Genomic DNA, 16999 nt, shown 5'->3' with positions numbered 1-16999 from the left:
ATTATTAAATTAACAAATTTTTTGGCAAAAAAAAAGTTAACAAATTTAATTAAAATTACACTTCACAAATAAATAATTCATTTATAAGGTTTTTAAATTTTTATTGTTAAAGAATAATGATTAATATTTAATTAATTTAAAAATTTTTCGAAAAGATTTCAATACAAGTAATAATCTTAATTGAAGAATAAATTTAACATGCCTAATGATGAAAGCATAAAAAAATAAGTTATAAAAATAAATCATACTCCATATTTAATATCAAATTATTGGATTTAGCTCAAATTAAATGTGTCAGCTAATTAAAGAATGGGATTTAAATTTTCTTTCAATAAAATTATAATAATTTATATAAAAATTATTATAATATTATAAAACATTAAACAAGAAAGCAAGGATTATGCCAAAAAAAACTCTAATTCTAATTATTGCCAAATGCCAATTTGAAAAAAAAAAAAAAAAAAGACTTGATCAAATCGTAATAGAATTTGGATTCCACTCATTTCTATTATTTTTATTATAATTAAATATTTTATATTAAAATATTAAATTTTAATGATAAAACTACGACAACACGATAAAATTTATTTTCCTCACAATTCCAATGAAGTATTAAGCAATTTAGTGACACCTGTTAAGAAAAAAAAAAAAAAAAAAACAAGACTTGTGTTCAACCTTTATTATTAAAGGCAAACTACAGCAGCCAACTGACCGAACCTAAGACCTATTGTTTTTCCAACTTTATTTGCCCTATACAAAGTCATTAATCGGAAAGGGGACCAAAATTTTATAGCTACGTTGTTTTTCGTAGTTTGTTTATTTTGTCGTCACTTTTACGGAAAAAAAATTGTTGGGTGTAATATTTTTATTTTCAAAAAAAAAAAACAAAAAAAAACAAAAAGGTTTGAAATTTTCAATCATTTCTAAAAAAAACAAGTTTTTCATGAAGTGAATATTGAATTGCTTCATAAAATTTTGTTTGAATAAACAGGTACCTATATGTTTAATAAAATATTAACAAATAAATAAATTACATCAATTTATAAAATAAAATGTAAATATATAATTTTCCTATTCATTTTTAAAATTTTATTATATGTGAGTTTGATTTAATTTTTGATGGAGGTTGTTAAAACATCATATAAAGTGTATTTGTGCATAAAATTATAATAGTATAAAATAAAATAATTTATGAATAAAATTAGATTAAATAATATTATTTTATTTTATTTTTAATATATATAATATTTATTTATTGATCAAAATTATTTTTATTCAAAATTTTTATAATTTAAATTATTGATATAATTTTTTATGATATAATAAAAATAATTATTTTATTTTTACTTTAAGAAAATTGAATTATATTATATCAAATTAATAATTAATTTTTTTATAATCTTATTCTTTTTTAAATACAAATATAAAATAATTATTATTTTATCCTATCAATCATATTTTACATCAAACATAATCTTTTAATTATTAAATTAAAATTAAATTTATACTAAATGGTTAGAAATTTGAAAAGGGCATACCCAAATAGACAATGCATATCAATAATGTAAATTTTAAAAATAAAAAATTTGTGTGTCTTATTTGAAATGAGTTATATTTATATATACTTCATTATAATTTATAAGACATAGCTTCGATATGAAAATACCACCTGCGTCTTGTAAAATTAGCTTTTTTTTTTCCTTAATTAGTTTAAAAAAGTCGAATTAAAAGGTATGCAAAACTAATTATTTTTACATCATTTTATAATTTAATGTATTATTAAAATTTTAATAAATTATCTTAAGATTCCACGAATAATTTTAAATTTATTTGATATCTTAATTGTATAAATAAAGAATATTTTTAATATATTGAATAATTGAAATTTTTTATATTAAATAAATAATTAAATATTTTTAATTAATTCAAAATTTGATTTATATGAATAAAACATCATATGTATAACTAATAATCAAATAACTTTATCAAAAGGAATAGTATTATTAAAAAGTCTACGGTATATAGTTTTCCAAATTATATTATTACTCTAAAACAAATACTCCTAGTAAAAAAAATATTATAAAAATTAATTATAGATTTTTATTTTTATTTTTATATAAAAAAGAAAAACAGAATAAATTGGCACGTGTCAGTATTGGAAGTGTCTTTATCGACTGGAATCTAGCCACTGTTTAGCTTAAGAACAACCAGAATGCCACGTATACGGCGGTAAAACCGAGGTTGCCTTCATTTTCAATTTCACGGTTAGTCAAATTTAGTACTCAGACGACTCAACCAGTTTTAATAAAAATTTAAGATTTTATTATTATTATTATTTATTTATCTCTTAATATTATATCGTAATGCAAATAGATAAGTCGCTAAAAATAACAATATTATTGCCATGATCTATAAAAGAGACTTTCAATTTAAAACTAAAATAACAATTATACTTGCATTGATAAATATTCATAAAATTTTTTTTGTATTTTTATTTTAAAACGTATTAAAATTTATTTATTTTTTAAATGAATCATAGTATAAATAAAATAATCGAATAATAAAATATAAAATAATATAAAATATAATTTTTAAATAGTTAAAACCATCTATTTAATTTCATCATCGAATAGATCAAATATCTCCGTACATTAAAAGCCAACACTTGTACAAATTCGGAAGTCAACCTCTCAAAACCTTGTTTATTTAACTCTAAATAATATAATAATACTATTAAAGCACTCACTTTTTGTTTTCCAGACTAATAAAATAATAATATTGTTATTTTCGTATCATTTTTAGCGAAAAAAAAAAGCTGTAATTTTGACTTTATTGGTGATTCTTGTGACTGTCGTGTGTCCGTTATACCCAAGAAGAAAAACCAATGTTCTATTTTGCATCTAGGCGGTCTCGAATCAAGTTGCTTTTTGTCTCTTCTTTTTTGACCATGATTAAGATATTATAGAGATTTGTTAGAGCTTCCAAGGAAGTGAATTCTTCATTGAGATCTGCAGCATTTCTTTGGGTTGGTGGAATTTCACTTTTCTGATTCTGGGCTCGTTTTAGAATTTTCCTTGGAGGACTATTCTTTCAGTTTAGTTTTATAGAGTTTCATGTAAGTTGAACTTCTTTGCTTGCTTTTATTTCAGTGTCTGTTGTTGTTTTGCTTTGACTAAGAATATTGGTGACAAGATGTTTTTCTTATGTATAATTTGGTTTCTTTTTTCCTTTCATTTTGTTGGTCTTAAATTATGAGGTTACATACATGAATGGTTTTGGATATGGAGCTGGCCTAACTGTTTTAGGTCGTTGTATTGCCATGGGGGAGTTTTTAATGGTTTTATGTTCTTGTTTTATCGCATTCCTATCAGCCGTGGTCCAGAAGTTCTTGCAGTTTTTTCTAAGTCAAAAGTCAATTGATTGTTTGCTTTGATTTAGTTTGTCTTTGATCTTATTTGAATAGATTATGTTTCCTTTGATTTAGTTTGTCTTTCATCTTATTTGAATAGATTTATGAGGCTTTCTGATTGTATAATCACATGGAGATCTTAATGTGTGAACTTAATGAACATCGTCTTTTACTTTTGCATATTCTGCAGAAGACTTTTGAACTCTTGGATATTAAAATAGAATCCAGTTTTGTTCATATTTTTGTGTTTTAGCTGTCATTAATTGTTTTGACTGATAATTTACTATCAAATACATGTGTGTTTAACATTGTAAAAAACTGAGAAGATCTTAACAAAATTTTGTTTTTGGTTGCAAGGTTTGTTGCTCGTTCAAGTGCTTGAGAGGGAGCTGGATGCTGTTTGCTTACAGATGTAAATATGGAAAAGAAGAAGGCGATCTCTCAATACAGAGAGAGGCTGGACAAGACGCTGTCATCTGCTGAACTGACCGATTCAGAGACGCTTAAAACCCTTGTCAAGAATCAAATTTTACAATATGCACAAGATGAGAAAGAAGGTAGAGTATTTGTTCCACTTTTACTGTTTATCCATTTAAGCGGCCTTGATATGTGCACTTGAAATCCCTCTACGCAATTACTTACTAAAATAGAGTTTTTTATGAAGTATATATTGTCAAATATTTTCTTCTAATTTCCTTTTTTTGTTCAAACAGAATTTAGTGAAAATTTATTGGACAAAAGGGCTCATGAAGTATCCAATTTTCTTGACATGTTAAGGAGTACTTCTATTGATGATCATCAGGTGTCAAAATCCAGTGAGACATCACATGGTGAATGGAAAGTATGATCTGTTAGCCAGATTCCCCGTAGTTCTCTTATATCAATGGCTTTATTAAGCATATCTGAGTGGAACAAACATTTTTTTATGTCCTAAATTGTGATTATTGTTCGCAAAAAATTCATAGCCAACTTTTTTTGACAGTTGAAGCATGACAATGAAGAGTTCCGAGTTATGTACCGTGAAGGACCTCATGGCACTCCTTTTCATACATTACTTGTTGAAGGCTATGTAGATGGGCCTTTGGATGTTTGTAAGTTCAGCTCATACTTTAATTATTTTTGAACTTCATCCTAAATTATGAGCAAAAGATTATGCAATTAATTTAAGATTTTTAAATACCAGTCATGATTGCATAAGAAACTTTTAAATGAGCTATACACTTCGTTGCAGGTTTATGTATCTCTTGGGAGTCAGTCCTCTATAAGAAATGGTGAGAATTGTTTCCATTGTTGCACTTGATTCCAACGTAGAATTAACATGCTATATATTGACTGGCAAATCTATGTAACCTGCAGACTTTCATTCTTTTTTTATCCTCCATTGAAATACTATGCTGTGTATCCATGACTTTGTAGTTGTGCGTGTTCTTGTTGCAGAATTTCTCCGTACTCTTCTATAGTTGATTATTGGATCTGATCGCAAACCATGGTGCACTAGCAATAACATTTCATTCGAAAAGTTTCTTTCTGTTTTTAGCTCTTATAACTGATGCCAGATTATCAAAAGTTGATGCTATTGTCTGAAAGTTACCGCCGTGTTTTTGTTGCTTTTGTTCAACTTAGGATGGCTGAATTATTGTAAATCATAATGTTTTGTTGACATCTATTTCTAGTTTGTTATTGTCTGACTAATGCAATAAGTATGTCTATGTAAATACCCTCGTATAATTATAAATGAATAATAGGTGAGAATTTGACAGATGGATGGTGGAGGGGTTACTTGATGCGTAATAATAACATGCAGTAGATTTAAGATTTCATCCAATTTAAGTGAAAATGTGTACGCTTTCAACAATAATCTTCTTTTACTTTTTTCCAGGTGGCCTCAGTCTAGCTTTCCACCTTTCAAAGTAACTAGTTCCACCTGTTTGCAAAAGGTCCGAATCGGTGAACAGATATCTCTAGTCAGGTTTGTCAAGCCTAGAACTACAACAGTTTATTGAAATTTGTTTCCTTTTTTTAATACTATGTTGAAGTCTGTAATTGTAAAATCCTTACTTGTTTTTGTATTTTTGGAAGAAAGGGTGAAGGTTGCGTGGCCACTGTCTGCTAGGGAGGCTTTAGTACACTATTTTTTCTTTGAGTACTTTCAAGATGATCTGATTGTCATTCTTGTGAACACGGTAGTCACTTCAAATACTTGAATATGGTTTCATCTCCTTTGCAATTTGCTTTCTTCCCAGATATCTGCAAGTTTATCTAAATATTTCTGTACTTCTGCTTTTAGGTCTCAGAAGTGAGCAGCATTGAAAAAGCAACTCATGGATTTACTAATGATGGAATTCCTGAAGCAAAGGATGTTGTAAGGATTGATGTAGTTGGAGGCTTTGCTTTGCAGAAGGTGAACAATGAAAGAAGCTACTTTAGGTGAGTTATAATACGTTAAGTTGTCATATGAAAATAGGAAAGTAAATGTTGCCGAATGCATTTCAAGGAGAGAAAAAGTCAAAGGATTTAGGTCCACGGTACAAGAACCGAATGAGTTTTACCGGCAAAGATAGCAGACACCTTCTATAATTATAACTCTGCAACTTGCTGTCACTTGAAATCTGAACTGGTCATGTTTTTGAAGCTTATTTTTCAAATATCCTAAAATTCGACTAGCAGACATCAATTGGAGATCTTCATATATTTGGAGTTGGCATTGGCTAAATACTGGTTTTCTGCTGATTCCATTTGATCAGAGTTGTGATTAGGAGAGTCTGAGTTAGGGATGATTGGGTCTACCAGGTCAATTGGTCTAATTGTATTACGTAACCAGTTTTTGTCCTGTTTGGTGATTATATGGTTGCAATCATAAGGATTTGGGGATTTATTTCAAACAGCTGTATTATTTTTCCTTAACTTGTCTTAGGTGGCATTAAGGCTTTGCTTGATGGTAAGAATGGAAAGCTTATTAATCTAATAGTTAAGCTAGAAAGTGGGAAAATGATTACGAATTTTAACCATAGGATTAACAAGTTTTTCATTCTTTCTACCAAGCAACCTAAGTGTCAAATAGGCATTACAAAGTATTTTCTTTCTGACATTTTAGTCAGTTGGGGAATTAGGAGGCAAGAAAGAGGGAAAGAAACTGTCAATAGATACCATAAGGACAATAGCAATTATGGCTGTAAAAACTGTCCGTAGAACCTTTTGAAAGTTATATTTACTCTTCTCATTTTCTTCCTTTTCTCCTCTAAATATTAAAATGTTGTTAATTTTGTAGGACAATAGCAAATATGGATATGAAGCTGGATTTTGTTCCTCCATCCCTTATAAACTTTATCTCAAGGCAGCTTATGGGAAATGGTTTCAGACTCTATCAAAAGGTCACACATTCTTCTGACATGAGATCTTAATTCCCACAAGTATCCAGTTTAAGAATTTTTGCTTTTTAAATGCTACCAATAAGTGTAACTGATTTGGCTTGTCAAAGTATGCAATGGAATTACTGGTATAGATGGATCCAACTGATTATTTATCTTAAAAGGCTCCATTGCTGAGGACTTCTGCATTAGGAACTTCATATTTCGTGATGCGGATTATTACTATCCCACCAATTAGTGTCTCACATTTTTCCATTTTACAATGCTTACAGACTGTGGCTTCTGTGTCTAATTGTGATGAAGATTATAGCAAGGCCTTGGGAGACCCTTTGTTTGGTCTAATACGTGAAGCTCTTTACTCCAGTAAGAAATCAGGTGAAATTCTTGAAGTACAAGAGCCCAAAAGTGAAGCTCACCTTTTGCCTAATGAGAATTTAATCGAAGGCACACAAGATGACACGCTCCATACAGAACAGAAGGTTCGTGCTTATGACAATGCTGGTGAATCTCCACTGAAGAAAACACAAGACACAAAGAGAAAAACTTTTGGTGAAATTGAGGAAGAAGAAAGTGAAGTGAATACAGGCCTGGAGGAGGGCATTAAGGCTGCAAATCAACCTTCAACCAATAAATTCGCAGATACACATGGTGTAAATGCTAAAAAAGGGATTTCTATTCGTCCAGAGGTGGAAGAAGCTCTAGGAACGCTGGAGAAGGCCATTTCAAAAATACAGCAATACAGACATAACGCCCAAAGCAGATCTTCTAGTTTCTCTGATGAAGAAGCTCTATATTTGGAAGAGGGTGCTGTAAAGGACTCAACTTATTCTGCAGAAGGCAATGTTTGTTCAAAAGTTGAGGTTGGTCTTGAAGCTGCCTCCAAAAAGTTTTCGGAGAATCTGGAGATGACCTCGGATGACTCCAGGAATGGCAGTGACATTAATGACACAAGGTAACCATGTTAAGATATTTTCACATATTCTTTTAATACATTCAAGTCTATGCCCTGAAATCTAAATCATAATTCATATCCTTATTTAATCAAGTTGAGGGAACTGGGGAGAATGGAAATGTTATTTCAATGGAAAAATGGTAGGGACTAAAGTCCCACTCTTCCTTTTGCCTTTCCAATCGCTCCCCTCTTTTCTTGTCAACCAAATTATACTTGCAAATGATTGGGTTTATTTGTTTATCTATGGATGTACTGCAGGTCTGCAGGATCAAATTCTCTTTTGAGGGAAGTTAACCATAATCAAGTAATACAGGCATCACCTCAGCAGAATGTATCAGTACCAACCGAGACAAACCATGTTGCTTTGAATTCCTATGAAAATGGAACCATCAAGGCAAATAGGTACCATGAAAATGGTCTAAATGATGTGAAAAAGTTGAGTAACTGGAGAAAGCATAGGTTCTGTTGCTTCAGCTTCTATTCTGGGTAACCGATGCCTCAACCCTGAAAAAATATCTAGCTTGCTGATGGAAGTTGAACCTCAGCAACAAAACAAAAGACTTGAGAAAGGATTTTGTAACATCTTATACAAAAATAACCCCATTATGTAATGAAATATGTGTACCATAGTCTTTATTTTCTCTTAACAACGATCCATCCATTACTTCTTTCTTTCTTTTTCTTTGGTAGAGATGTTTAAGTGCATAATGCATTGCCTATTATTGATTATAGTTGTAATCCAAAATACTATTAATAAGTTTAAATAACAAAATTTCTTGGTTTATTCCATTTATAGAATCACATTGAGTATGCAAGTAAGAAAATGCTATTATAAATAATGGTTCTGATCTTGACATATGAGATTCACTAATCATTTGATTTATGTATGGATATGATTATGAATAAAAAAGGTGTAATTTGATTGTTGCTTTTATGCTTTACTTTTTCTTTATTTACCTTTTATTTTTTCAAAAGTTATTATAATGTAAAAGGCTAAAATAATAATAAAAAAAAATTTATCACTTTATTTAAGATAATTTTAGGTAATTTTACTACATTCAAATAAACTTTTAATTTTTAATTTATATCCTGAATAAATTTTTAATTTTTAATTTATATTCAAATAAATCTTTAATCTTTAATTTGTATATAAATAAATTTTTAATATAAATCAATATTTTATTTGAAATAAAAATTTATTTAAATATAAATAAAAAATAAAAACTTATTTTAATATAATAAAATATAAAATTTTATTTAAAAAATAAAATAATTTAAAATTATTTTAATATTTTAGCCCAAACTAAAATTTTATTATAAAGGGTGGGATAAAGTATGTTTTACATTCAACTCCCTTTTTTTTACAAAAAATATTACTTTTAATTAATTTTCAAAACCTTATAATATTCAAGATTAAAATATTTCTCAAAGCCTTTTATTTTATCCTGCGTACTATAAAATAGCCTCTATTGTAATTTACTTTCAATATATTTTAGATAACAAAATTTTAATTATTTAAACATGTAAAAGATTTTTTTAATTATTCAAAAAAGTTAAAAAAAAAAAAAAAAGAAAAAAAGAAAGCGGCCTCTTAACTCTAGCTTATATTCTTCGGAAAAAAAAAAAAAACCTTTGGCTAGAAGCAGAGAAAGAAAAAATGTACAAGACAAGGAAGCTGTGGACTCCAGTCTCCACCGTTATACGCAGAGCTCGTCCAACGACATGTCGTTTGACTCCTTACTCTCCTAATTCACAAATTCAATCTTTACCCTCTCACCTCGAAACTTCTTCGAGGGTTCCTCCACGCTACGGTTCCTATTTTCTCGCAAATTTAAAAATTTCCTCGAAAACTTACTGCTTGCAGCCCGCCGTAAAAATTGATACTACAACAAAAAGGTGCTGGAACTGCGATGCCTTCGCCGATGGAACGGCGCCGTTCTTGTATTGCGATTTCTGCCGGAGCATTCAACCCGTTGATTTTTCCATCGATTACTTTCAGATTTTTGGACTGTAAGTATCTTTTCCGCTAATACCAAAAAAAAAAAAAATTGTTTCCTGTGTTGATTCTATAACTTTTTTATTTTAATTTTTAACAGAGAAAAAGGTTATGAAATTGAGGTTGATAGTTTGGAAGGGAAGTATAAGGATTGGCAGAAAAAATTGCATCCTGATCTTGTTCATTCAAAATCCGAGGTATGTTCATCTGAAACAAATGATTTGTTTTTGAAATTCGTATTTATTTTTCCGTTATAATTATTTTGTGAATCTGTTAGAAAGAGAGAGAATATGCTGCTGAACAATCCGCACGTGTTATCGATGCATACCGTACACTTAGCAAGCCCTTGTCTAGGGCAATATACGCTGTGAGTGTTTGTTAAATATTAAGTAATGCACAGTTATATGGTTTCTGATGTTTTATAATCGTTCTGTTGTTTTCATTTACTCAAAGTGATTATTTTGTGTAGAAAATACAATCAAGTTGTTTTAGATTGAGTAGTGTCAGTTTGATTGAGAAAAGCTGTAGGATACAACCTTAGATTGAATACACTTGTTGTTGAATCTTTGTTTTTTAACTTTAATCAGTGGGTTGATGCACGTGCATTTGATTCATGGACCAATTGATTTGGGTTATGTTAAAAGAAAGTAGATTTTCTTGATCATGCTTTCCTTCAGACGCTTCTCTTTTATTTCTTCTTTATTTTGCTTTTCTCTATATTAATTTTCTGGTATTTGAATTGTTTGTGAACTTGAGATTTGCCGTTTTCATTAACAGTTGAGGCTTGAAGGAGTAGATGTTGATGAAGAACAGACAGTTTCAGATCCAGAGTTGCTCACTGAGGTAATTGACACATTTTTGAATATTCATTCTTTCATTCTTAAATGTTTTAACTTTCCTTTGTTGCCTTTTTTCTTTTAAATAATCTATTTCTGAATTTCTATTTATACAGATTATGGAAATTAGGGAAGCTGTAGAAGAGGCTCCAGATTCACACACTCTAAATCAGATTCAATCTGAGGTATGATTAACAGATAAAAGAGCTCTCAAGCTTCACTCGTGACTTGTGAGAATATAGTAGTTATTTCTGCATGAGACAATCACGATGTTTCTCCCTAGCTATCACTTTGATTGTTCATTTTTAAGCAAGGGCTGACTGCAGTTGCCTAAATGGCAATTATACATAGTCTGTATGTTTGAAGCTGTAATATTTTTGGACTGCTAGAGGTAGAGTGGGAGATGATGACTAGTCAACAATCTTGAATGCTATACGTTAAACTCATTGGGTTATTTAGGTTTCCCGTATAGAACTGCTGCCTACAACTGCCCCAGCACATGCAAAAGTTGCTTAAATTCTAGAAACTTTGGTGTTCTTTTCCAATTTAAGTTGTGCTACCTACACATAAGGAAATGTTTGATCCAAATCTTTAAGGAAATAAAAGAAGCCGTAGTGTACTATGTTGGTGTACTGCATAGGAATGCTGCCTAAAACTGGGAGATCTTACCATTTACAACCTTCATTTGCTTAAACTCTATAAGTGAAGCTTGGTGTTTGAATATTTGCTGTCCCAATTCAAGTGCTGCTTCATTGAAATTTTGTATACAGTAACAATTTTAACCAAACATGTGTCATTTCTTTTTCGTCCCTTGCAGATGAAGGAGAAATTGGAAGAATCGTCTAACTCCTTTGCAAATGCATATCAAAGCAGGAATTTTGATGAAGCTGTGACTTGTATCCAGAGGATGACTTACTATCAGCGTGCAAGTGAAGAAATTACGAAGAAGCTTTGATAGAGGTTCTGATTTTTTTTCTTGTTTTAATGATTCATTATATGCAGGGTTTGTTGTCTGTGTCTAAAGTTATATTATGTCTACTTATTAAGAAGGATATGTTAAAGAAATCTCGGTTCTGGGACAAAATATCTCTTTCATGTTTTGCATCCGATCTTTCCATAATAACTGACCGATTATTTAGGTGATCATGAGATCCAAGATTGAGTTATCGCTTTGGGCTTTGGTTATGAATCTGATATATGGTTTGAAATTTTGGGTCTTATCTTAGTAAACCACCAAGTTCTAAGTTTTTTCTGGAACACTTCTAAATCATTCATCTTAATTTCAAGGATCATGCTGCTCTAGCAATGTCACAATGGAGTCAACAAACTTAAAGATTGAGGAGATGATAACTTAACAGCGTATGTGAGTAAATTTTATTTTAGTGGAGAGAACTTGAAAGTTTCAATATGCTCCACCTCTGTTTCTGTCTTGTGTTTGCTAGTTGATATGCATCCTTTTATAATTGTAAAAAAATACACTGTTGCCACACTTGATCATTGGCTACTGGATCTAATCTTGATTTAAGTTTGATCATTGCCTACTGGATCTAATCTTGATTTAAGTTTAAAAGGTCTGATTATTAATCCTTTGCTCCCATCATCTTGCCTGAAGTAGACTGCTAATAACCACAGGTTGATTACAAGTTTTATCTTAAACCAGAGTATATGCTACCATTTAGAATCGATTCTTAGCAGCAAATTTCCAACTCTTTTACATAATGATAATTGTCGTTGGACAGTCATTCATTTGTTTCACTTCTCCTTTCTAACAGTTTAGTTGGATAATTGACCCTTTATGTTTGATCTTTGATGGATCTCTTTCATTTTTTCAGGTATAATTTGATTGAACATCTGGTTGAAGTTGAAGACTCCGTGATACTATGGAAGTTAAAACACACCGGAAGAAAATAAAAAATAAAGGCCCAAACCTTGGGTGATAAATTGCTATATCTTTTGTTAATGTTCTCCTGAGATTTTGAGTTTCTTTATTTTTCGGTGATTCAGTCATCCTGGAAGCTTGAACAGCTATCTGCAAACCATTGGATTTCAAGTTCTAATCTTCTTCCAGGTTATTTATTTTAGCGAAATATGAATCGAACCTATGGGAAAGAAAATTAAATAAATAATTTAAATGATATGATTAACAAGAATAAAGGGGAAAAGAATCATGTTAAAAACTTGCGCTCACATTTTAGAGCAGATTTTTGTTGTAATACAGTTTGAGCTAAATCTTGCTTACCTTCTCTGTTCAGTCCAAAAAATACTGTTCGGAAATTGACAGTACTAGGAACGATCCCTGAGTTTCTCATTTCGGATAAAAGCTGCATCGCTTCTTCGGATCTACTTGCTTCACAAAGACAGGCAATGAACATTGAGTAAGTCTTAAAATCAGGCTTGGGTCCCTTCAGCCTCATGTGACGGAAGGCATTCCAGGCATCGACAACCTTTCCCATGTTCATGTAGCCACGAATCATTGCAGAATAAGTAACAATAGTTGGCTGACAACCCTCCTTTTCCATTTTTGCGAAAATCCCCAATGCGCTTTCCATCTGCCTCTCCTTGAAGAAATGAACTATCAAGGATGTGTAAACATGGACAGTTGGATGCATGCCAGCCTGCTTCATTGAATCCACCTTAGCCATTGCTTGTTCTAATCGACCCTTTCGTAGTAGTCCATGGACAAGGCTTCCATAAACATACTGATCCAATGTGGATCGTTCTGTTCCAACGTCATCTAATATTTCTAAAGCTTCTTCCAGTCTCCCTGCTCGACAAAGTGCCCTAATATACAGGGAATAACTAAGTGGAACTGTGAATCCAATCCTACGGAGATAATCTGTGCAGCCTCTAGCTTCCGAGAGGTTGCCAACTTCACATAAACAAGTAAGATATCTTTCCAGTAACTCTTTGTCGGGGGTATATCCAGCACCGATCATTTCTTGGAATATTTTAATGGCTTCATCTACATTCCTGCCTTTCTTTCCGCAGAGACATATAATCAAATACTTGTAGGTACTCGCAGTTGGATTATAACCATCAGTCTTCATCTCAGTAAAAGTCCTCAAAGCAATTTGTGTTAGACCTGTTCGACCATATTGCATTATCATGATTGCCCATGCATCCGGTGATAGACAACCTCTCCTTCTCATTTCATAGAAGAGCCTTCTCATGTTTTTGAAATCTTTCCCGCATCCCGAGATTTTTATAGCCATGTTGTACGTTTCTGAAGTGTGCCAATAATCAACTTGCTTTCCTACCCATGAAAAGAAATTTAGAGCAATTTTACCATGCGAAGTGCTCTTTCGCAATATTTCCACAACAAGTTCTGGTGTAAACTTAACGGTGCATCTCTCCAGAGCTTCTTCAATGTTGCACCAGTCATTTGAGGATGATAATATTTTATAAACTTCTTCCAGGGCGTGCTCGTTATAAGCCTTTGAAAGGGGCTGTCCCAGGTGACAATCTGTCCTCTCAGACTCTGAATGGTTATGGTCCAACTCCAAAAGGAGCTCCTGTCCTTTGAAGCCATTGTTGTTCGATACCTCACTAGCTTCTGAATGAAGATTACACATTCTCTGCATCTGCTTTACTTTTTCAACATTACCCATATCTCCCTTCCTCTCCATGCAAGATATAACCCAATGAAATATCTCATCTCGAATCCCTATCTTTGCCTCCTGCATTTTGCTCAAAGCCCGAAAAGTTTCATCTGTCTTTGCAACTTTACAAAGCTCCTTAATGAATATTGAATATGTTCTCCAAGTGGGTCTGATGCCCCTATCCTCCATACTATTGAACACTTTCCATGCTTCAGATATATGGTTTTGGGAAACATGACCTGCAACCATGGCCATGATTGCAACACTATCAGGCTCAACCCCTTTCTCTAGCATCTCATTGTATAAGTCACAGCCTTTCTGATACTCATTCAATTTAAAGAGGCGTTGTATTAGGTCTGTATAAGTAGAAACTGTTGGTAAGTACCCAGATAGCTTCATGCTTTTGAAAAGATCAAATGCCTTAGAAATATCATTTCTTCTCAAGTACCCATTGATGATAAACTCATAAACCTTCTCACTGACCAGTTGTCTTCTCTTCATAATATTAACAATTTCTAAAGCATCAGCAATCCTATCAGCCCTGCACAATCCTTTGACCAGAATCTCAAAATAATGAGGGTCCAAAGACAAATCTTTTTCCTTAAGGTCACGAATCAGTTCTAAAGCTTCCCTGATTTTTCCAGAAATACAGAAACTCTTCAATACATAACCATATGCTTCCTGCTCTGGAACATGAGAGACCCTCATCATGTTATCAGCTACCAAGTGAACAGCAGCAATATCTCCTGATTTAGCTACACAATTCAGTAACATCTTGTACAAATTCAAATCAAGGCTCATTTCCATCTCAATCATCTCCTTGTAAAACTCTATTGCAATGTCACCTTTTTCAGCGTTGCAAAGTGCACGTATCATCATTCTGTAAGCCACTTCATCAGGTTCGCAACCATATTTCTTCATTTTTTCAAAGACTTCCAGCGCTTTCCCAATCAACTTTGACTTCCCATATTGTGAGATAAGAATTGTCCAAGTCTTGATATCTTTCTTACAAGATTTCTCGCCCATTTCCTCCAATAGCATCTCAAGCAGCCCATATTCTTTAGCCTCCCCACTTATATACAGCATGGTATTAAAAGTCTCAGTTGTATAACAAAACCCTTTTCTAAGCTTCAGCCAGTTGAAGAATCTAAAAGCTAAAGGAGGCACTTTAAAGCACCTTTTCAACACTTTTTCAACAATCTCTGGTTCGAATGAAAACCCTGAATTTTCTAACTGCTCCTCCATGGAAACCAAGGCATTTTCAGCTCTAACTATCTTAGTTATCTCATGAACCGCTGCACTAACATCAAATTCAACTGAATTTCCCATCTGGGTATTCTCCTCCTGTTCCACCAATTTAATCTTCTCCTGGGCATTTTGACAAACAGCTGGCCTTCTACACAATGATTCTTCTATAAACTCAAGCTCCCTCGCATTGGTTTGTGGGGATATTGAAAATCCAGATGGGGTTTCATCCGAGGTAACGTTAACAACTCCTAAAATGTCAGTTATTTCATGGAAGAGTGAGGGTATGCTACATGTTTCAGCTTGGTTCTTCAAGTTGGTTTGTGGGGTTTTCTTCGTTTGTGGAGGCTTGGATGATTTGGAAAGTGTTGAAAAACGAAAAGGGAGAAGCTTAAGTCTAGAGAAGTAGAGGCGAAAATGGTTGGTCCTCGATTCTGGATGAAAGGACCGGAATCTGATCAAGCATCTCATTTTCAAGCAAGTCTCTTCTCTACTTCTGTTTCGTATACGTCGGAGCTCAAACTCATTTAGTGTTCAAATGCAAAGCTGAGTACTTTGCTTTGGGTCAATTTCTTCAGTATATTGGACAGTCCACAAATGGGCATTGACACTGTAATGGTACATTCGGATGTAGGATGAAATTATTTTTTATGAGATTAAAAATAATAGTGATAATAGAATTAATTATTATAATAGTTAATAAAATTAAATATTATAATAATAAAATTAAAATTAATAATGAAATATATATTTGAATGTAAATGTAGTAATGATTAAAAATAATAACAAATTGGATCGAGTTAAGTTTTTATTTGTCTCGAACTCAATCAAATCTGAATATTTTTTATAATATCTGAATCCGACTTGACCTATGATATAAAATTGTACTTCATTTAATTCGATCCAAAATTATTGAGATAATATTTTTTAAATATAAAATATTTTTAATATAAAATATTATTTTTAATGTATAAATAAAATTAAATATATATTATATATAATTAAATAAATAATTAAAAAATAAAATTTATTTATATATTGAATCGAAATAGGACTAATTTACTTAGAACTCAATTTTGATCTTTTTTTTTTTACTTTTACCTAACTCGATCCGAAATTGATTTAAAAAAAAAAATCAATCTTATAAAATCAAGTTAGATCAATACCTACTAAAAACGAGTTGAATTGCAATCCCTAACAATGATGATAAGATCAATTTTATGAAAAATAAAAATAACAATTAAAAAATAAGAGCAAAAATTATATTAACCAATAATAAAATTATTTAAGATTTATGAAATTAAAAAAAATTTAAAATTATTTTTATCAAATAATAATTTTATTAATAAATATTTTAAATAAATAAAAATGATAAAAACATATTACGTGAATTATTATTAAAAAAATATAATAATATATATTACGCAAATGATAATAATCTGGAAAAAATAATATTTTTATATTATAATTATAATTATTTTTATTCATATTAAAGTTTTAAAAAATAAAAAATAAAAAATAAAAGGAATGCAGCTTTTAGGCTAGCATGTAGTTTCAACAAATTGAAAACAAAAACTGAAGCAGGGATTTCTAA

The 16999-nt window shown here is 31.2% G+C and overlaps 3 protein-coding genes across 6 annotated transcripts; 2 read left to right on the top strand and 1 right to left on the bottom strand.

Moving 5' to 3' along the window:
- The first annotated feature begins 2817 nt into the window (after positions 1 to 2817).
- LOC111311636 (polyketide cyclase/dehydrase/lipid transport superfamily protein) lies at positions 2818 to 8527 on the top strand. The gene is made up of 11 exons (XM_022911194.2): positions 2818 to 3115; positions 3767 to 3966; positions 4123 to 4250; positions 4392 to 4500; positions 4641 to 4680; positions 5289 to 5378; positions 5493 to 5592; positions 5697 to 5836; positions 6678 to 6780; positions 7050 to 7729; positions 7988 to 8527. The coding sequence occupies exons 2-11, from the start codon at positions 3828 to 3830 to the stop codon at positions 8217 to 8219; spliced, it is 1761 nt and encodes a 586-aa protein (XP_022766929.2). The 5' UTR covers positions 2818 to 3115; positions 3767 to 3827; the 3' UTR covers positions 8220 to 8527.
- Positions 8528 to 9331: 804 nt separating this feature from the next.
- LOC111311635 (DNAJ heat shock N-terminal domain-containing protein) lies at positions 9332 to 12618 on the top strand. 4 transcript variants are annotated; one of them, XM_022911192.2, is made up of 8 exons: positions 9333 to 9739; positions 9826 to 9922; positions 10003 to 10092; positions 10503 to 10568; positions 10678 to 10746; positions 11379 to 11517; positions 11548 to 11565; positions 12394 to 12589. In XM_022911192.2, the coding sequence occupies exons 1-6, from the start codon at positions 9387 to 9389 to the stop codon at positions 11514 to 11516; spliced, it is 813 nt and encodes a 270-aa protein (XP_022766927.2). In that variant the 5' UTR covers positions 9333 to 9386; the 3' UTR covers position 11517; positions 11548 to 11565; positions 12394 to 12589. The 4 variants fall into 4 exon arrangements, 3 of the variants coding, with proteins under 3 accessions (XP_089614717.1, XP_022766927.2, XP_089614703.1); XR_002692651.2 differs by having other exon boundaries at positions 9332 to 9739; positions 11379 to 11924; positions 12394 to 12618; XM_089758577.1 differs by lacking the exon at positions 11548 to 11565 and having other exon boundaries at positions 11379 to 11521; positions 12394 to 12618.
- An 83-nt stretch (positions 12619 to 12701) lies between these two features.
- Positions 12702 to 16028, bottom strand: LOC111311634 (Pentatricopeptide repeat (PPR) superfamily protein). The gene has a single exon (XM_022911191.2). The coding sequence runs from the start codon at positions 15874 to 15876 to the stop codon at positions 12727 to 12729; it is 3150 nt and encodes a 1049-aa protein (XP_022766926.2). The 5' UTR covers positions 15877 to 16028; the 3' UTR covers positions 12702 to 12726.
- Positions 16029 to 16999: the final 971 nt, after the last annotated feature.

The sequence above is a fragment of the Durio zibethinus genome, chromosome 1 (genome assembly GCF_047325235.1).
Source record: "Durio zibethinus cultivar Kanyao isolate XHJ-2024 chromosome 1, ASM4732523v1, whole genome shotgun sequence".
Taxonomy (NCBI): Eukaryota; Viridiplantae; Streptophyta; class Magnoliopsida; order Malvales; family Malvaceae; genus Durio; species Durio zibethinus.
This window is presented reverse-complemented; position numbering and strand designations above follow the sequence as displayed.